The sequence below is a fragment of the Salvelinus alpinus genome, chromosome 1, assembly GCF_045679555.1.
Source record: "Salvelinus alpinus chromosome 1, SLU_Salpinus.1, whole genome shotgun sequence".
Taxonomy (NCBI): domain Eukaryota; kingdom Metazoa; phylum Chordata; class Actinopteri; order Salmoniformes; family Salmonidae; genus Salvelinus; species Salvelinus alpinus.
In genome coordinates this window covers 82,202,685-82,224,626 of record NC_092086.1, presented here as the reverse complement: position 1 = coordinate 82,224,626, position 21,942 = coordinate 82,202,685, and the positions used below count along the sequence as shown (strand labels likewise).

Sequence of the window (21,942 nt, the reverse complement as noted above, 5' to 3'; positions counted from 1 at the left end):
TAGGTAGAATTATTAAAGTGACTATGCATAGATAATAACAGAGAGTAGCAGCAGAGGGGGGGGGGGGGGGGGGGGCAATGCAAATAGTCTGGGTAGCCATTTTATTAGATGTTCAGGAGTCTTATGGCTTGGGGGTAGAAGCTGTTTAGAAGCCTCTTTGGACCTAGACTTGGCGCTCCGGTACCGCTTGCCATGCGGTAACAGAGAGAACAGTCTATGAATAGGGTGGCTGGAGTCTTTGACAATTTTTAGGACCTTCCTCTGACACTGCCTGGTGTGGAGGTCCTGGATGGCAGGAAGCTTGGCCCCAGTGATGTACTGGGCCGTACGCACTACCCTCTGTAGTGCCTTGCGGTCGGAGGCCGAGCAGTTGCCATACCAGGCAGTGTTGCAACCAGCCAGGATGCTCTTGATGGTGCAGCTGTAGAACCTTTTAAGGATTTGAGGACCCATGCCAAATCTTTTCAGTCTCTTGAGGGGGTATAGGTTTTGTCGTGCCTTCTTCACGACTGTCTTGGTGTGCTTGGACCATGTCAGTTTGTTGGTGATGTGGACACCAAGGAAGTTCTATACAGTATGTTCACTTTTTGTAAACGTTTCTATCTTACCATGAATTACAATATAAGAAATTAATTCAAGGATGAGTCTAACATTTATATTGTCTGAGATGTTTCGAAGGAATCACAGAGTAAAACCATGCATATGAGGCGTCAACTAAACTGCAGTTATTTCCTCCACCAGGTGGCGCTAGTGTGTAACACATAGATATGTTTTTTAAAGCGATCATAATTCTGATAATATATGAACTGTTCCCAAAACAGTAATTTTGAATGACAGTTTTTATTCTTCATAATCTGGAAGGGAGGCCTATTTAAAATGTGTCTGCCATATTGTAGTCTGTACCATGCAATATGTATCTCTTTTAATCCTGAAACGAGTATCGTGATATTAATCTCTGCGAAAATAATTACGATTTTTTTTGTTGAAGTGACATTTCTAATACATTGATGTCAAGAAAATTCATGACATTTTGTGCCTCGAGATTATTGCGCGCTCTCGATTGATCTACACCCCTTGCGCGCGCCCGCCGCTCTCTTCACGGAAAATAAAATAAAAACCCTGACTCGAGAGTACGGATATAAGGCGCATCAACCTAGTTGTAGAAACAAGTGGAAAAGTTGTCAATTCACGATGAAGGACCGTACACACGAGCTAAGGGTGGTAAGTGATTATATTTGTAATTCTACCCTACTATATTTGAGACCCCAGAAGCAAACGGTGGTTATTCGGATGGGTTGGGCGGAAGGTGCGCCTCACTTATTTCTTGGGAGTTGGAAAGCAGCTGTTTTAGAGTAGAACATCTTTTTTTTTAAGTATTTACTGTCATTTCATAACAATGGTGTACATTTCTGGGGATCCGTTTTGCTAAGTAGGCTATCAAGGTAAAAACTTGTTCCACACGTCCATATGGAAACGCAACGTGTGAGAGGACGGTGAAAACATTGGCACCGTCAGGTGTTGTAGAATGTTGTCCATTATTAGGATAGTTAATAATAAAGCGAAAGATTTTTCGAAATCTTAGCAAATTTATTAAAAATAAAAACAGAAATACCATATTTACATAACTATTCAGACCCTTTGCTATGAGACTCAAAATTGAGCTCAGGTGCATCGTGTTTTCATTGATCATCATTGAGATGTTTATACAAATTGATTGGAGTCCACCTGGGTAAATTCAATTGATTGGACATGATTTGGAAAGGCACACAACTGTCTATAAAAGGTCCCACAGTTGACAATGCATGTAACAGCAAAAACCAAGCCATGAGGTATAAGGAATTGTCCATAGAGCTCCGAGACAGGATTGTGTCAAGGCACAGATCTGGGGAAGGGTACCAATACATGTCTGCAGCATTGAATGTCCCCAAGAACACAGTGCCCTCCATCAATCTTAAATGGAAGAAGTTTGTAACCACCAAGACTTACTAGAGCTGGCCGCCCGGACAAACTGAGCAATCGGGGGAGAAGGGCCTTGGTCAGGGAGGTGACCAAGAACCCGATGCTCACTCTGACAGAGCTCCAGAGTTCATCTGTGGAGATGGGAGAACCTTTCAGAAGGACAACCATCTCTGCAGCACTCCACCAATCAGGCCTTTATGGTAGAGTGGCCAGACGGAAGCCACTCCTCAGTAAAAGGCACATGACAGCTTGCTTGGAGTTTGCCAAAAGGCACCTAAAGGACTCTCAGACCATGAGAAACAAGATTCTCTGGTCTGATGAAACCAAGATTTAACTCTTTGGCCTGAATGCCAAGCGTCACGCCTGGAGGAAACCTGGCACCATCCCTATGGTGAAGCATGGTGGTGGCAGCATCGTGCTGTGGGAATGTTTTTCAGTAGCAGGGACTGGGAGACTAGTCAGGATCGCTGCAAAGATGAATGGAGCAAAGTACAGAAAGATCCTTGATGAAAACGTGCTCCAGAGCGCTCAAGACCTCAGACATCGGGGGGCGAAGATTCACCTTCCAACACGACAACAACTCTAAGCACACAGCCAAGACAATGCAGGAGTGGCTTTGGTACAAGTCTCTGAATGTCCTTGAGTGGCCCAGCCAGAGGTAAATGTCATATTTCAATTTTTGTAAAAGAAAAAAAGACCTCTTATTGCTTTGTGATTATGGGCTATTGTGTGTAGATTGAGGGGATTTAATACATTTTAGAATAAGGCTGTCACATAACAATGTAGAAAAAGTTAAGGGGTCTGAATACTTTCCGAAGGCACTGTATCTCTTTAGCGCTCCCTCTCTATCTCACACACACAGCGGGAGAAAAGGGGGCAGTTCTCAGAGGAGCTGCGTTAGCATCTGTGGATGACAGTCGACACCTGGTTTCTCCCCCAGAGGTACCACACTGACCAATCACAGTCCGTCTCACATGAGTGATATCCCAAATGTAATCTAGGAATGGTTTCACAGAGAGTAAAGATTTTTCTTCTTATAGATGGGGCCAATTTGTTACATACACTACATGGCCAAAAGACACCCCTTCAAATGAGTGGATTCAGCTATTTCAGCCACACCCGTTGCTGACAGGTGTATAAAATCGAGCACACAGCCATACGATCTCCATTGACAAACATTGGCAGAAGAATGACCTGTACTGAAGAGCTCCGTGACTTTCAACGTGGCACTGTCATAGGATGCCACCTTTACAACAAGTCAGTTTGTCAAATGTCTCCCCTGCTAGAGCTGCTCCTGTCATCTGTAAGTGGTGTTATTGTCAAGTGGAAACATCTAGGAGCAACAATGGCTCAGCCACGAAGTGGTAGGCCACAAGCTCACAAAACGGGACCTCCGAGTTTTGAAGTGTGTAGCGCGTAAAAATCATCTGTCCTCGGTTGCAGCACTCACTACCGAGTTCCAAACTACCTCTGGAAGCAACATCAGCACAATAACTGTTCGTCGGGAGCTTCATGAAATGGTTTTCCATGGCCTAGCAGCTGCACACAAGCCTAAGATCACCATGCTCAATGCCAAGCGTCGGCTGGAGTGGTGTAAAGCTCGCTGCCATTGGAACAGTAAACTTTGGAGCAGTGTAAATGAGTTCTCTGGAGTGATGAATCACGCTTCACCATCTGGCAGTCCGATGGACAAATCTGGGTTTGGCGGATGCCAGAAGAACCATACCTGCCCGAATGCATAGTGCCAACAAAAGTTTGGTGGAAAGATGAATAATGGTCTGGGGCTGTTTTTCATGGTTTGGGCTAGGCCCCTTAGTTCCAGTGAAGGGAAATCTTAACGCTACAGAATACAATGACATTCTAGATGATTCTGTGCTTCCAACTTTGTGACAACAGGTTGGGGAAGGCCCTTTCCTGTTGCAGCATGACAATGCCCCGTGTACAAAGCAAGGTCTATACAGAAATGGGTTGTCGAGATTGGTGTGGAAGAACTTGACTGGCCTGCACAGAGGCCTGACCTGAACTCAATCAAACACCTTTGGGATGAATTGGAAGGCCGACTGCGAGCCAGGCCTAATCGCCCAACATCAGTGCACGACCTCACTAATGCTCTTGTGGCTGAATAGAAGTCCCCTCAGCAATGTTCCAAAATCTAGTGGAAAGCCTTCCCAGAAGAGTGGAGGCTGTTATAGCAGCAAAGGGGGACCAAATCTATATTAATGCCCATGATTTTAGAATGAGATGTTCGACGAGCAGTTGTCCACATACTTTTGGTCATGCAGTTTATGACTGCCCAGTCATTGTTAAACCTCTACATTAAGTTCAAATCCATTTCAGGCTCCACAGCTTGCTGCTATTAAAAAAAGCCATTTCACACTGGAACGTCATGCTGCTGTGGCTGTTAAACACCACAAGACATAGAATGACTGGAGGGTGATATTTCCTCTCATATTCAGTGCAATAATGAGTTGCAGTCACTGTCCAATTTTCTGTGGTGCTGAATTTCAACAGTTTGGGATTCTATCACTGTCCATGGTGCTGACATATCAGCTTTTAGATTGATTTGTTTACATCAGGCATTTTACATGTGACAAAGTCACCGCAACACATTTTTCAGACATCAAAAGTGGTCTAATGGTGAGATCCACTTCCTAAGTCACCTGTTGAGTAGATCCAGCTACACCTCAATCCCTAATTTAGTTTCATCTTCCCAAATTATGCAGTGTCTAATTCATCTTTACTCAATGTTGCTTCTGAGTTGTTCAGTGTAGGAAGACATGCTGGGGCTCTGTGCGTGGATTCTGGAGATGACTGCTACGAATTGAATTGGCTGTTTTTGAGACCATAGGAAGCCAATGGAATTGGTCATAGATGGTTTTGTGCATTCAGATCCTGTAGCCCGCAAACGGGGTTATGCATTATTAACACCTTTGCCATGCCCTGCATGCATCTGACTGGATATGGGGGTCTGAGAGAGAACCTGGTGCCTGTGTGATGATTCCACACCGGCATTTGATTCAAAAAGTGTACGGCATGGGTGGGTATGTTGTCCAACAGGGCTAGGAATTGCCAGGGACCTCACGATACTTTGGCGATACGAGATACACTACCGTTCAAAAGTTTGGGGTCACTTAGAAATGTTCTTGTTTTTGAAAGAAAAGCACATTTTTGGTCCATTTTTAAAATAACATCAAATTGATCAGAAATACAGTGTAGACATTGTTAATGTTGTAAATGACTATTGTAGTTGGAAACGGCAGATTACATTTTTTTATGGAATATCTACATGGGCGTACAGAGGCCAATTTATCAAGTACATTAGTGTCTAGTTTGAGAAACAGACACCTCACGAGTCCTCAATTGGCAGCTTCATTAAATTGTACCCGCAAAACACCAGTGTCAACGTCAACTGTGAAGAGGCGACTCCGGGATGCTGGCCTTCTAGGCAGAGTTCCTCTGTCCAGTGTCTGTTCTTTTGCCCATCTTAATCTTTTCTTTTTATTGGCCAGTCTGAGATATGGCTTTTTAGTTGCAACTCTGCCTAGAAGGCCAGCATCCCGGAGTCGCCTATTCACTGTTGACGTTGAGACTGGTGTTTTGCGGGTACTATTTAATGAAGCTGCCAGTTGAGGACTTGTGAGGCGTCTGTTTCTTAAACTAGACACTAATGTACTTGTCCTCTTGCTCAGTTGTGCACCGGGGCCTCCCACTCCTCTTTCTATTCTGGTTAGGGACAGTTTGCGCTGTTCTGTGAAGGGAGTAGTACACAGCGTTGTACGAGATCTTCAGTTTCTTGGCAATTTCTCACATGGAATAGCCTTAATTTCTCAGAACAAGAATAGACTGACGAGTTTCAGAAGAAAGTTCTTTGTTTCTGGCCATTTTGAGCCTGTAATCTAACCCACAAATGCTGATGCTCCAGATACTCAACTAGTCTTAAGAAGGACAGTCTTATTGCTTCTTTAATCGGCACAACCGTTTTCAGCTGTGCGTAGCTAACATAATTGCAAAAGGGTTTTCTAATGATCAATTAGCCTTTTAAAATGATAAACTTGGATTAGCTAACACAACGTGCCATTGGAACACAGGAGTGATGGTTGCTGATAATGGGCCTCTGTAGCCTATGTAGATATTCCATGAAAAAATCAGCCGTTTCCAGCTACAATAGTCATTTACAACATTAACAATATCTACACTGTATTTCTGATCAATTTGATGTTATTTTAATGGACAAAAAATGTGCTTTTTTTTCAAAAAATAAGGACATTTCTAAGTGACCCCAAACTTTTGAACGGTAGTGTATATTGCGGTGCTCACAATTCTATATGTATTGCAACTCGATACTGTGATTTTATTGCGATTCGATGTTCCAAACATATTGCTCACAATATGTCTGCTGCAGATGGACGAGAGCCATGAGAAAACACGTTTTGATCAGTTATGGATATGAAATGCTGAAAACAAATTGGCTCTCTATTTAAATAGAAGATGGAGATGGGGCTCCCGAGTGTTGCAGTGGTATAAGGCGCTGCATCTCAGTGCTAGAGGCGTCACTACAGACCCTGGTTTGATTCCAGGCTGTATCACAACTGGCCGTGATTGGGAGTCTCATAGTGCGGCGCACAATTGGCCCAGCGTCGTTAGGGTTTGGCCGGAGTAGGCCGTCATTGTAAACTGAATTGCCTGGTTAAAGAAAATAAAACAAGCAATGAAGGAAAAATACTGATGGTGCAGGTACAGCCAACTAGCGTAAAAATAATAGTGCGACGTTGTCAAAACAATACGATGTATCGTCGAAATTAATATCCCGATATGTAACTGTATCGATTGTATTTTTTTAATTTTCCACGATCACTATTGTCCGATGGTTAGAGTGCTATACCAATGCTGTTCTTAGTAGTTTGAGATCTTGGTGTATTCTCAGAGATGCATCATGTCTGTTAGTGTATGCCAGTGTTGAATTGTGTATTCACTGGTGTCCTTTTTGAAAACCTCTAGATACTGTACTTCTCAAGGGCCTCTCGTAGATTGTAAAACAGCATAAAGCAATGGGATTGTCCAAACTGCCCATGGCCAGTTCTTGTTTAATATTTAATGCTTACATGTTGTCTGGATAATATCTTTAATATCTCAGCTATGACACTACTTTAATGTTATTGATGGTTCCTTTTGACCACTTGAAATATTATGTAACACTTGCCAGTGACAGCATTGACGGCTTTCACTGAGTGTGATGATGAGTGTGCAGATGGAGCTGGAGTTAGAGTGAGTCGGCAGAACGGCGGTCGTGAAAAGGCATGTCCTCCCTAACCATAGAAGGGGGGGAATGGAGTGGTCACCCCTCTTTCTATCGCCCTCCCTTTCTCTCTTGTGTGTGAGAGGACAGTGTGTGTGTGTGGGTGAGAGGAGGGTGTTTGAGTGTACGTTTGTGGGTTTTGTTGTGTCGTGGAACGTGTAGGCTAATGGAGATAATGTGGTGTCAGTGTGGGCTGATGGCTATAATGACTATGGTGTAGCAGCATGGAGCCAGGAACCTTTGTCTCCCTTCCTGTGCCCTCCCACAGCCTATGTGTAGGAGCAGGATGAGTGTGTGACGGTGAAAACGCTCCCCCACTACTTCCACGGGGACCATTAGGTTCATCATCAACCTCCACCTCTCTTGATGTCAACCATCAAATGTCCTTTTTCATTTTTTATTGTGAAACAAAGAATCACATCTGTGCTTTACAAGTACTCATACCTTGATTACATTTTGAAGATTTTATTATGAAATACATACCTTGTATAAATCTCACAAACCTACATTTTGTTGAGGAAAAATAATTAAGTTAATGCAAATAGTTACATTAGACTTATTAGTTTGTTACTATAATGAGTAAAGTCTAAATCCAATATACTCCTAGATAAGCATGGTTTACAATGGCATCGATAGCCTGTTTCTGCTAATTGCATTTTGCTCCCAAGTATATTTTCATCCTATTTGCTGGATATCTTTGGAATGATATAATTTGATCTGTCTTCATCTGGTTTCCTGCTTGTTCACTAGCCTTGATGTCTTGGTGCTATTACAGGCGTCTCGAATCCTGGCATGCCAGGCTAGCTTTAAGGCGATATTCATGAAGGCTAATTTCCTTCTGTGGCTGGCTAATGCTTCTCAATAGAGGCCAAAGGTAAGTGGGAATGGGTGATCAGTGAAAGAAGATGGGTATGGGTAGAAAAATGTATTGCCTGATTCAAACTGTTGAGGTAGCAAAGGCTCTAGTGTTGATTAAATTAGCATTTCCCACCCATGTATACCAACATCGTCATTGAGCCTTCTTCAATCACAAGGGCCTGACTGAGTATGTATGCGACATGTCATACAGTGCATTCGGAAAGTATTCAGACCGCTTGACTTATTCCACATTTTGTTACATTACTGCCTTATTCTAAAATTGATTACATTCCCCCCCCCCCCCTTATCAATCTACACACAATACCGCATATTGAAAAAGCAAAAACAGTTTTTTAGAAATTGTTGCAAATGTTTAAAAAATAAAAAACATATCACATTTGCATAAGCATTCAGACCCTTTACTCAGTACTCTGTTGAAGCACCTTTGACAGCGATTACAGCCTTGAGTCTTCTTGGGTATGACACTACAAGTTTCGCACACCTGTATTGAGGGAGTTTCTCCCATTATTCTCTGCAGATCCTCTCAAGCTCTGTCAGGTTGAATGGGGAGTGTCGAGGCACAGCTATTTTCAGGTCTCTCCAGAGATGTTCGATTGGGTTCAAGGCTCTGGCTAGGCCACTCAGGGACATTCAGACACTTTTCCCCAAAGCCACTCCTACGTTGTCTTGGCTGTGTGATTAGGGTTGTTGTCCTGTTGGAACGTGAACCTTCGCCCCCCCCAGTCTGAGGTCCTGAGCGCTCTGGAGCAGCTTTTCGTCAAGGATCTCTCTGTACTTTGCTCCGTTCACCTTGCCCTCAATCCTGCCTAGTCTCCCAGTCCCTGCCACTGAAAAGCATCCACACAGCATGATGCTGCCACCACCATGCGTCACAGTAGGGATGGTGCCAGGTTTCCTCCAGACGTGACACATTCAGGCTAAATAGTTCAATCTTGGTTTCATCAGACCAGAGCGTCTTGTTTCTCATGGTCTTTCGTCTGGCCACTCTCCACCAATCAGGCCTTTATGGTAGTGCTGCAGAGATGGTTGTCCTTCTGGAAGGGTGAGCTCTGTCAGTGACCATTGCGTTTTTGGTCACCTCCCCGACAAAGGCCTTTCTCCCCCGATTGCTCAGTTTGGCCGGGTGGCCAGCTCTAGGAAGGGTCTTGGTGGTTCCAAACTTCATCTATTTAAGAAATATGGAGGCCACTGTGTTCTTGGGAACCTTCAATGCTGCAGACATTTTTTGGGTACCCTTCCCCAGATCTGAGCCTCGACACAATCTTGTATCGGAGCTCTACGTACTATTCCTTTGACCTCATGGCTTGATTTTTGCTCTGACATGCACTGTCAACTTTGGTACATTTATATAGACAGTTGTGTGTGCCAATCAATTGAATTTACCACAGGTAGACTCCAATCAAGTTGTAGTAACATCTCAATGATGATCAATGGAAACAGGATGCACCTGAGCTAAATTTTGAGTCTCATAGCAAAGGCTCTGAATACTTATGTAAATAAGGTATTTGTTTTATTTGTAATAAATTAGCAAGAATTTCCAAAAACCTGTTTTGCCTTAGCTAGGTGGGACAACCACCGTAACGACTATCTTTTTTACATTTTTATTATTATATATATTTTTTTAAACAGTATTTTTATTGGAATTTCACAATTTTCACCCATATTAAGAGATACAACAACAGAGACAAAGCAAAAAAAACAGCACTCACTTACACATACCTGCACATGTATATATACATATACATACATACACACACATACACACGCACACCATTTTCCTCTCCCCGCTTCTCTCACCCCATCCCCATCATTGCGTCTCTCAATACATACATTTTAAACAAACTTACAAACAGAAATTAAACAAAAAAGCTCAGTTTAAACTAAGAAGTTAGGTTCCACACATGGAACGTACAGTGTAATTCTGAAATACATAGATCACCACCATTCTAAGAGAATCCTTGCAGCATAATAGCTGATAACTCAGGTTCTAGGTAATTTAGATAGGGTTCCCATACTTTGTAGAACTGATCTGTTTTAGAATGCAATGTACATGTCAGATATTCCAGAGGCACCCATTCAAATAGTATCTTATGCCAATCTTTAATAGAAGGAACCTTATCACTAATCCACTGTAAAATGATGTTTTTCCTTGCTGCAAAGGTAAGGATGTTGTAAAGCCTCCTCTTACCCACAGAAGTAACATGCCTGCTAGGGAGACCCAACAGTAAAGAAACTGGGTCCAATTCTAGATCAACCCCTAGGATCTTCTCAATTTCTTGCAGAACACCAGACTAGTATCTTGGTACATGACCATAAACAATGTGTTAGGGTGCCTGTATCAGTTTTGCATTTAAGACACTGAGGAGAAGAGGAAGAGGGGTTAAAAGCATGTCTGCGATTTGGGGATATATGCAATCTGTGTATTATTCTTAATTGGATTGCTCTAGTACGATTAGATATTGTTTTTGCATATCTCCAAATGTCCTCCCACATCTCTTAGTCAATAGTAACAGACAATTATTTCTCCCACACTTGTTTCACCCTCTGTGTGTCGACAGCAGAAAAGGACCTTAAAGCATCATAAAACAGACTTACAGACATTTTCCGTTGTGGGGAAAAAAGCATTCTTTCAATGACAGACATATCAGGGTTACCAATTAAGGTGGTGCTCTTCACAATATAATGTCTTACTTGTAGGAAGCGGAAAAAGTCCTGCTTTGGGAGTCGATATTTCTCCACCATCTGCTCAAATGACAATAAAATCTTATCAGCAAATAAGTCATTTAGTCTGCGTATGCCCTTATTAAGCCAAAAGTTAAAGCCAGCATCCAGCAATCCTGGACCAAAATCTGGGTTGTTAAGAATTGGGGTAAGAGCAGAGGTTAGTTTGGACCTTCCCAGGAAGCGCTGAACTGACCTCCATACTTTGAGTGTGTTAAGTGAAATAGGATTATTGCAGTGATCTTCTACAGACTTGAAACTTCTGAAAAATAAAAGATCCTGTAAGGGGTATTTTGAAAGAAGTCTCAATGTCTAACCAAATAGAGGAGTCATTGTTTGTGATCCAATCAGAAATATAACATAGGTGGGAACACCACTGATAGAACCTGATAGAACTTGGCAGCTGCAATATTGCCATCTTAAGTCTTGCTTGCGTTTACTCCATATAAAGGAACTTAGCCATCCATTTACATCCTTTATTACCTTATTGGAGAGTAATACTGGGATCATTTGGATTGGGTAAAGTAGTCTAGGTAAAATGTTCATTTTCAAGAGGGATATTCTACCCAACCAAGAAATCGGGAGAGAGTTCCAGCGCTCCAGATCCTGTCTTATTGTATCAAACAAGGGAACAAAATTGGCTTTGTACATTTGCTGGAGTTTGGGAGTTACAAATATACCCAGATACGTAAAACCTGAGGGAGACCATTTAAAAGGGAAGGGGGGAGAAGTATTAGGTACAGAGTGAAGGTTACCAAGTGGCATAGGCCTCTGATTTAGTTAAGTTAATCTTGTAGCCTGAGAATTCGCTGAATAATTCAATAATATTAATAAGAGATGTAGTTGAAGTCTGGGGACTAGAGATGAATATCAGGACATCATCAGCATACAAGCTTATTTTATGGCGAACATCACCAATGAGCAGCCCCTGTATAGCAGGCGTTACCCTGATGGCCTCGGCCAGTGGTTCCATAACGAGTGCAAATAGGAGAGGGGACAAAGGACAGCCCTGTCTGGTACCTCTGTATATAGAGAAGCTATTTGACCTTAGCCCATTAGTAAGGACAGCAGCCTGAGGGTCATCATATAAAACTTTCACCCATTTTATAAAGTTGTCCCCTAGACCAAATTTATTTAGAGCAAAGAATCAAGATCAAATGCTTTCTCAGCATCTAGGGAGAGCACAAGACCATCCCTAGTACTTTGTTGGTAGGCTTGAATTACATTAAGAAGCCGCCTGACATTGTTGCATGACTTACGGCCCTTAATGAAGCCTGTTTGGTCTCCTTTCACAATTAGTGGCAGTGAGTCCTCTAATCTTGTGGCTAGAATTTTAGAAAACAATTTTCTATCCACATTCCGAAGGGAAATTGGTCTGTACGAGGAACAAGACTCTGGACATTTTCCCTTTTTGAGAATAAGTGATATGTTGGCTTCTCTCAGTGTTTGAGGGAACTGGTCATTTGAAAATGAGTGGTTAAACATATCACGCAATGGCTCAAGGATCAGGCCATGGAACTCTTTACAGAACTCACTACAAAACCCGTCTGGTCCTGGGGCCTTACCATTTTGCAGATTCTTAATTGCGAACATTATCTCTTCCTCGGTAATAGGGGCATTAAGGAGAGACCTCTGTTCTTCGGAGATAGTAGGGAGCTCAATCTTAGAAAATAAGTTCTTCATTAATTTGGGTGCATCATTTGGCAGTTCTGAGGCATAAAGATTTGCATAAAATTTCTCAAATGAGTCATTTATATTAAAAAAAATCATATAAATGATTGCCATCAGAATCAGTAATAGTAGCAATTGACTGTGAGTCAGCTCTCTTTTTAGCTAGGTACGCCAAGTACTTTCCTGGCTTATCGCCATGTTCATATAGCTTTTGCCTGACAAATCTCATTTTCTTTTCAGCGTCCTGTGTTAGGAGAGAGTCCAACGTTGATCTAAGAACTGATATTTCCTTTTAATAGGGCAGGAGTGGGAGTTTTAATGTAGTCCTTCTCTTTAGTTCCTAATTCACCCTCTAACCTTTTTTGCTTTTCACGCTTTTTCCGCCTCTTAGTGGCTGTGTATGACATAATCAGACCCCTGGCGTACACTTTACAGGTTTCCCAAAGGAGCGAGGGGTTATCTGTTGATTGAGAGTTAATAGAGAAAAATGCTTTAAACTCTGTAATAAAATATGATGTGAATGTATGGTCTTTAAGGATGGTTGTATTCAACCTCCAATGTTTTGACAGATTGAATGCCCCGTTGAGTTTTATGTCCAGGATCACCTCTGCATGATCAGATATGACTATGCTTCCTATCCTAGTGGATAAAACAGATTGCAAAGACGTCCTGGGCATAAAAAGGTAATCTATTCTAGTCTGACATCCATGAGGTGCAGAGAAAAAAGTGAACTCTCTGTTGGAGGGGTGAAAAGTTCTCCAAACATCAGCATACCCCAGATCATCACAAATAGCTTTAAGTGACTTAGCTCGAGGAGAGAGTGAAGCTATACCGCTGGGAAACTTATCAATAAGGGGGTTCAACAAACAATTAAAATCTCCTCCAACCACTGCAGTGTCTGAGTTTAATTCTGAAAAGTCTAGAAATACCTTAGTGAGGAAATCAGGGGGGTGGGCAGGAGGGAAGTAAATATTCATTATGGAGATGTTCTGCCCTTGTAAAGTACCATTAATTATAACAAAGCGACCAAATGTATCTTTCACACAATTCAAGACCTTAAGTGGTAAGTTCTTTTTCACAAGAATTGCTACACCTCTACTTCTGGATGTAAATGATGAGAAAAACACTTGACCAAACCCCCCTTGTTGTAATTTCAGATGCTCCTTATCATCCAAATGAGTTTCTTGCAACAGGGAAATATCAATATTTTCTTTTTTCAAAAAAGACAGTACCTTCTTCCTTTTAATGGGGTTATGGCTCCCTCTAATGTTCCATGTACATACACGCAGTCTGTTACCTGCCATTGCACTTTGACCATTCAATATCCAGACTGAATCCTACTGTAAAAGTGGGGTGGTACCTTTTTCCATGTGTTGAACTCTCTTCTATTTCACCGAGCATAAACAAACGATATGAACCCTGAACTCGAACTATGCTAATCCCAAAAATTAAACATGTAAAGATCCAAAAGGGGGTTTTCCCACTAGCTAACATGCAGTGGATTTCAACTTTCCAATGTAGACTCTTAAGTCTGCATTGCCACTCAATAGCCTCATCCTTTATATATATGGAAATGAAAATCAATATATAAAGATTGAGGCTCTTCCACCTAAAACCAAGCCTGGGCACCAATATAGATTCACCCATATCTCAGCCTGAGCTATAGCGGCAGTTACTTTAGCAAGAGAAATAATAGAAATACGAATATTACTGAACCGGAGCACGTGAGAACTCACACCACTGTTTCATGATCAGATTCAAATAAAATAAAAAAATGTATCCAATGCTGCGGAGGTGCAGCTTAAAGTTATTTACCCGAGAGAGTCAATAAACGCAGCAGCCTCTTCAGGTGTGTAGAGTTTCTTAGGCGATCCGTTGACCATAATCTTCAATGTGGCCGGGGTACAGCAGTGCGTAGTCCATCTCCATTCTCTTGAGTCGAGCCTTCGCCTCATCAAACCCTTTGCGTCTTCGTACAACCGCTGTGGAATAATCATTGAAGAATGAGACCTTTGGACCTTTAAGTTGACTACCGTCAGAACCGATGTTTCTAACCGCATCCATGACGCGCTGCTTGTTGGTGAAGTTGTGGAACTTTATAACCACTGGCCGTGGGCGCTGGTTGGGACTGGGTATCGGTGCTTGAGAACGATGGGCTCTGTCCAGCTTCACACGACCAGCCTTAGTGTCCATTTGTAGGTAGTCAGGGATCCATTCCTCAAAAGAATTTACTGAACGTGTCCCTTCAGAATTTTCCGGGAGTCCCACAACACGAATATTGCATCTGTGTCCTCGATTATCCAAGTCGTCAATGTGCTCCGCCATTTCGCGCACCTGTTTCTCAAGTGCTTTTATTTTAGTGTCCATAGATGTAGTTGAAGCTTCCACTGCAACAATTCTTCCTTCCCCCTCATCAACACGTTTGACAACCCTCTGTAGTTCAGCTGAATGGCCTGCTATTGCTTCCAAGACCGTTCTTATCTTAACATCGATCACTTTAGTAATGTTATCCGTCATCTTTTGAATCACCAGGTCCATTGTGCCTGGATCCGCAATGGTGTTAGCTTCGCTAAGGTAAGCTAGCTCCTCCTGTACATCTACAGGAATGGTGGTTTTGGTCGAGTTCTTAGTAGTTCTGTTGGGCATGTTGTCGGAGATTTTTGAGAAATAGCCGTCAAGACTCATTGTAGGATAACTTATTTAGCCAAAGCTACCACTTTTTCAAGTTAGGAGATTAATGAAAAAATATAAATTTACGAATGCCACGGGAGCTCGCTGAAACACAGTGTTCTCTCTACGGCGCCATTTTGTCCCCCCGTAACGACTATCTTAAAGATGCAGAAATTGCTCAGCCGAAAAATTATAGTAGTTAACCTAATTTCATTTTGTGACCAAACAAGCAAGTATCGTGTAGAGAATCATTGTAGCATCTAATCTGCTCTGAAATATATTGCCCATAACCAAAAATATTGTATTTTCAGTTGTTTTGAAGCTTGTGTACAAAACCAAAGTAAAAGACAAAAAAAAAAATGAAGCATGGGCAGCATAGAAATATCGCACATAGAACAGATCTACCACTTCTTAGACTTGCTTTCAATTAGATTGACCGATCAATAACTCGCATATCTATGTGAATTTTGTCAGGTCGCCCAAAAAGTTACATATTGCATCTTTAAGGTGAATGTACTAACTAAGTCGCTCTAGATAAGATTAATTAAATGTTTGAGATGTGACAGCATACAGGGCAGGTGAACCCTGACCCCGTGTCCACGTCCTGAACCTCCCCAAGGACCCCCTCTGGTAGAGGAATTAAACATTCATGCTTTTTAGCACTCATTGCATCCACCCCCAGCTGCCAAGGTCTATGTGATAAGGATAGCACTTCCTTCACAAATCCCCCAGAGAGAGCCCTCCTTCCCTGTTTCGCCTTCTTTTTGGGGATCAATTGGATCCTTTGTCATCATAGGCGTCTTTTTCTCTGGCTGCGAATAATTATTTTGCTTTGTTGTTGACGTTACATTAACTAGTAGAGTTGCGCTAGGCATGACAAATGTGGAAGTTGCCAGTTCATTTTTTTTATTCGGTTCTCAGGCTCTTTGCAGATGGTCTTTGATGCTTTTTAGATGCATTTTCTACATCCACATTTCAAAATGTATTAATTTCTGTTAATATTGCCTTGTCTATGTACCTTTAGGGGAAGGAGACTGAGGAAGAAGATGATGTGGCAGTCAACATGGAAAAAGATCGATTTATGGATGAGTTCTTTGTACAGGTAAGCCCCACGTGTGTGTGTGAGAGCGGCGAGTGCTCTGTGTATGTACACCACTGAGATGTACACAGGCTCTGCACAGGTCAACTAAATCAGAAATTCTGAGGTCCATTCAATTATACAAAACATTGTTCATCAAAGTGCCTTTTATATCTCTGCTGAATACTGGTAATTTAGCTAAGAGGTCCAATTAGCATAATCTAAAGTTGCAAAGAAGAAACCTGTATTTGAGGTTAAATAACAATGTGTTGAAGCAACGTTTGGCTTGCCTTCCTCTCCCACCATTTGCATCTTACTCTATTACACTGTTTTAATCTTAACGTAGACAGCAGCCGACTGTGGGCCATATCGTTTTTGTTTTGGTGCAACATATATGTCTCAGTGCTGGCACAGGAACTTATGTCATATGGTCCAGATTTGGTACAAATGTGGGATATGAGCACTAGGGGAGAGTTGGCACTTTGACTATGGGCAGGACTAGCATTTTCACAGCGAACATCTGGTTAGGTATGGCAACCAGACCTGGCCTACTTGTGGAGCCTAATTTCAAGTGGTAACTGGGCCAAATGTTCAGTGGTTCTTGTAGATTTGGGGCAGAAAACAAAACCCAGCAGCGTTTACACAAATATAGGCTAACTCCTTTAGCATTAGCATTGGTTTCCGTGGACAGGAAAAGGCCATGGAAGGTTCTGCCTAGGGCAGCACAATTAATCAAATTCACATCGAAATCACAATATTTACATGTTCAATATCCATATTGCACGAGATCCATATCGCATGCAATATTTTGAAATGCATCTCAGCCGCATGTAACGTCCGTTTCTATAGTTTACTCTGTTTTTTTTCTCTTGCGGCTGCTTCCCACACACACCAAGCCCCACCCCCTGTCACTCAAGCAGCACAGTTGCTCCTCTGTTAGATTCAATATCATACTGGATACCGTTCTGTTGGGTCATATGGAGTCAACCTATTGTTCCAAACAAGAACGATGCTGTTTTCCTCTTTGCGTCTTAATATACACTGTAAGTCATTCTATTTCTATGATTTCAACACTTTACTCAAGTGTTTTGATCTATATCGTGCGTCAAATCACAATATTTGCTAAAGAAATCACTATTCTATTTTTTTTTTTTTTTTTTTGCCCATATCATGCAGCCCTAGTTCAGCCTCAACTGTAAGTGACTCTGAGTTGAGGATTTAATTTGTAATTCAGCTGGAGTTTATTCTGTTTCTAACATTAGCTACTTCCATAACTGAACAGGCCCTGTTATGCGTGAAGCAGCGGGGTTGCCATGTTTGTGCTCAGCATTTGAGCTCTGAAGTCGATACATCTCACTGTAGGTAGGCAATGTCTTGCGCTCCCAATTACAGATGTTCAAGCTCCTGCGTCATTACTTCAGACACGTCTTCCGCGAGCAGTTCTCTTCCAAAGTAAGGGATCAGTCATCAAAGAGCCCATGCCGTATCTAGATACACATCAAGCCATCAAACATAGGCCTCTATGGGGTGGGGCTAGATGCTATCTAAGGACCATAGAAATGAGCTATCTGTGTTTGATATTAGCATGGTACATACAGCACAGTTCTGAACCTGCTGATTTTATTAATTTAGCATCTGATTCCTTACCCTCCGACTGGCTTACTCAAACCTCCCCCTCACCTCTCCCATGATGCACCTCTTCCTATGTTCCCAAGACAATGCGTTCTTAATCAACTTACCTGATCAAATAAAGGTGGATAAATCAATACATGAATTGAATTTAGCTCTAAGTACAACTTATTCCACAGGGACTGTGATGGTATAATAACTTAAATCCCCTCTGCTCTCCTCTCTCTCCATGACTCATTGAAGCCTTGCTGGCATTGCTTCCTCTACTTTAACAGGCATTTTCCCATCAGGCTGCCCACATGCAGTGTCTGAGCTCTCTAACAGCACACTTAAATACTACACCATGCTGAGCTGTAGAGGAGCACCATACTCAGCTGAGAATCTCCCTAACTACCAGGCACTGTGCAGCGTCCGTAGTGGTGGAATATACACATTGACGTAACCAACGTCTTTCTCTGTCTCTCTCCTCCACCAGTGATATTTAGACCAGCTCCCTATAGACACACACTGCACACTGATGACATCACTGAGGCCTATAACTAAGTGTGGTGTGCTGTGATAGGGCTGATAGATACAGTGGGGCAAAAAAGTATTTAGTCAGCCACCAATTGTGCAAGTTCTCCCACTTAAAAAGATGAGAGAGGCCTGTAATTTTCATCATAGGTACACTTCAAAAATCAAAAATCCAGAAAATCACATTGTAGGATTTTTTATGAATTTATTTGCAAATTATGGTGGAAAATAAGTATTTGGTCACCTACAAACAAGCAAGATTTCTGGCTCTCACAGACCTGTAACTTCTTCTTTAAGAGGCTCCTCTGTCCTCCACTCGTTACCTGTATTAATGGCAGCTGTCTGAACTTGTTATCAGTATAAAAGACACCTGTCCACAACCTCAAACAGTCACACTCCAAACTCCACTATGGCCAAGACCAAAGAGCTGTCAAAGGACACCAGAAACAAAATTGTAGACCTGCACCAGGCTGAGAAGACTGAATCTGCAATAGGTAAGCAGCTTGGTTTGAAGAAATCAACTGTGGGAGCAACTATTAGGAAATGGAAGACATACAAGACCACTCATAATCTCCCTCGATCTGGGGCTCCACGCAAGATCTCACCCCGTGGGGTCAAAATGATCACGAGAACGGTGAGCAAAAATCCCAGAACCACACGGGGGGACCTAGTGAATGACCTGCAGAGAGCTGGGACCAAAGTAACAAAGCCTACCATCAGCAAGGGCATTGAAGATGAAACGTGGCTGGGTCTTTCAGCATGACAATGATCCCAAACACACCGCCCGGGCAACGAAGGATTGGCTTCGTAAGAAGCATTTCAAGGTCCTGGAGTGGCCTAGCCAGTCTCCAGATCTCAACCCCATAGAAAATCTTTGGAGGGAGTTGAAAGTTCGTGTTGCCCAGCAACAGCCCCAAAACATCACTGCTCTAGAGGAGATCTGCATGGAGGAATGGGCCAAAATACCAGCAACAGTGTGAAAACCTTGTGAAGACTTACAGAAAACGTTTGACCTCTGTCATTGCCAACAAATGGTATACAGTATAACAAAGTATTGAAAAACTTTTGTTATTGACCAAATACTTATTTTCCACCATAATTTGCAAATAAATACAATGTGATTTTCTGGATTTTTTTTCTTCTCATTTTGTCTGTCATAGTTGAAGTGTACCTATGATGAAAATTACAGGCCTCTCTCATCTTTTTAAGTGGGAGAACTTGCACAATTGGTGGCTGACTAAATACTTTTTTGCCCCACTGTATATTAATATATATATTCATTTTTTTTCACCTTTTTTTTAAATTAGGCAAGTCGTTTCAGAACAAATTCTTATTTACAATGACGGCCAAACCCGGACGACGCTGGACCAATTGTGTGCCGCCCTATGGGACTCCCAATCACGGCTGGATGTGATACAACCTGGTTTCGAACCAGGGACTGTAGTGAAGCCACTTGCACTGAGAGTGAAGCCACTTGCATTGCCAAATGAATGGAATGGGCCCAATACCGTTTGATATATTTATGACAGTTATATTGGGGGCATATCTACACAGCGACTGCATGGGCTACGTCAAGTAAAAAGCTCTGTTAGCTTGCCTGTTTTGATTAGGCAATTGGCCTCTAATGTGCTAACAGATTTTGTCTCCCCAAATCTGAGTGATATAACACATTTGTACAAACAGAAATCATATTAAGTATAGATGTTATGCTTTTTTTAAAAGGGCTTCTTTCTGGGTCCTACATCATTACCTGGTCTGCTTGTGGATGGCCTCGAGTGGGCTTGTTGAATAATGTCTCCCTCTCTGTTGTACCAGGTGGAGGAGATCCGAGGCTTCATCGAGGAGCTCTCAGAGAAGGTGGAGGAGGTGAAGAGACAACACAGCGCCATCTTGGCCGCCCCCAATCCTGACGAAAGTAAGTCACTCTTCTCCTCTACTCTTCCTCCCTGGATGAGAGATGGAACAAGGGAGAGGGAAAAGGTGGGTGGTAACCTCCACAGATCATGAAATGAGATTTTTGCGAAATGGTAGGAGGCTATCTGCCTCCTACAGACACACACACGGTCATAGGTAGTGCATACTACCTCTGAACCTCTCTTTCATTACAGCCTAGTTATACATCAAGAGTTATTATCTGTTGAGCCCACATGCTACACTAGCAAGCCCTATGTTACCCTCAACCCGCAATGTATTCTTCTCACACCCCTACTGTTTTCTTATCAGTGTTGGCAGCACATGTAATGTGTGAAAAGGAGAGGAGACTCTGAAACACTACTTGTTAAGTTCCGGAATTGGAGAATTTACTTGTTGAATTGAGGTGGAGAATAGCCCATTATGTGAATGCCCTGGCATGAGGACTTTGGTGTTGTTGGTGTGGAGTGGTGTCTACTCACACCGTTTATGGAAGGTCACTCACTCTCTGGAGAGACGTGTGTGTGGTGTGTGACACCACACTTACTTTCAGTATGCAAGTTAGTGAGTCAATGTGCCACAACTTCATTTTAATTAGTGTATAAATATCCTTCTGTTTTCTTTGGAATTTGTAATATAATCATTTAATTGCATTGTATAAAATAATACATGTAGTTATGCATGGATGCATTTGCCCCCCCCCCCCCCCCCTATTTTTATCAATCAAAAACTATTAAACATGGCCAGTTAATTAAGAGATTTCCCTAACAAGCACTAATCTCCAATGTGTTCTGGTTGGCCAGACCGGTCTGGCCTTGCAGAGAGGTTCATTTAAGGCTTGAGAAGAACCACTGGGCTTAAGGCGCTGATGGAAAAAGAAAGCCTCCATTTGCATTTATATTCATCGACAGACACGTCAAGTGAAATATTAATACATTCCAATTATAGACTACTCACGTTGGGCAATTTCCCCCTGGGTTGCATTTGGAGAGAGATGCAATGTTCCATCTCCCATTAAGTCTTATTAGATGAATATTGGTGTAATTACCAAAGCACTCTAGCTAGCATAGGGAAGTGTCTGTGTGTTGAATTCACAGTAACACGTATGACATTTCACTGAAGTACAGAGAGAAATGCTTTAATTTGTTGATCTGTTTTGGTGTCATTAGAGAAGTGGCTCCATTTTGAGTATAAGGGGAATCAAAGTGAACCATGTTCTTCAACTGTCACCGAGTATAAAATATTTTTTCATCACTCAAGAGACACACACACTCACGTCAGCTTCAACTCCCCACCCATCCAGCGCTCCAACTAGCATATCATGGATTGTAAGTTCCTTTGAATAAAAGTATCTTATGACCATATTGTTAAGACATTATTGATTTGAAATGAAAATCTGCATCTCAAAAACTCTTAAAAAACAGACGCAGTCCATTGGCTACACTACTTGTTTGATGCATAGTGTAATACTCAAGGGCAATGCTACCTTGACTGCTGGCTTGCTGTTGAGAGACAGTCAGTCAAACCTACACTTGTGAAACCTGACCCTTCAGCAGATCAATGGAACCCACCTAAACAAGAGGAAGTGTGTTGCATTGATTTGTGTCCTCTCTGG

General features: G+C 42.2%; 1 protein-coding gene across 3 annotated transcripts in view; it reads left to right on the top strand.

Annotated features, from left to right (window-relative positions):
* Positions 1-1,070: 1,070 nt before the first annotated feature.
* Positions 1,071-21,942, top strand: part of LOC139531711 (syntaxin-1A) — a 40,732-nt gene continuing 19,860 nt past the window's right edge. For all 3 annotated transcript variants that reach the window (XM_071328428.1, XM_071328437.1, XM_071328422.1), the window contains exons 1-3: positions 1,071-1,221; positions 16,221-16,298; positions 20,232-20,331. In XM_071328428.1, the coding sequence (XP_071184529.1) occupies positions 1,192-1,221; positions 16,221-16,298; positions 20,232-20,331 (208 nt within the window). In that variant the 5' untranslated portion in view covers positions 1,071-1,191. The remainder of the gene's footprint in view (positions 1,222-16,220; positions 16,299-20,231; positions 20,332-21,942) is intronic.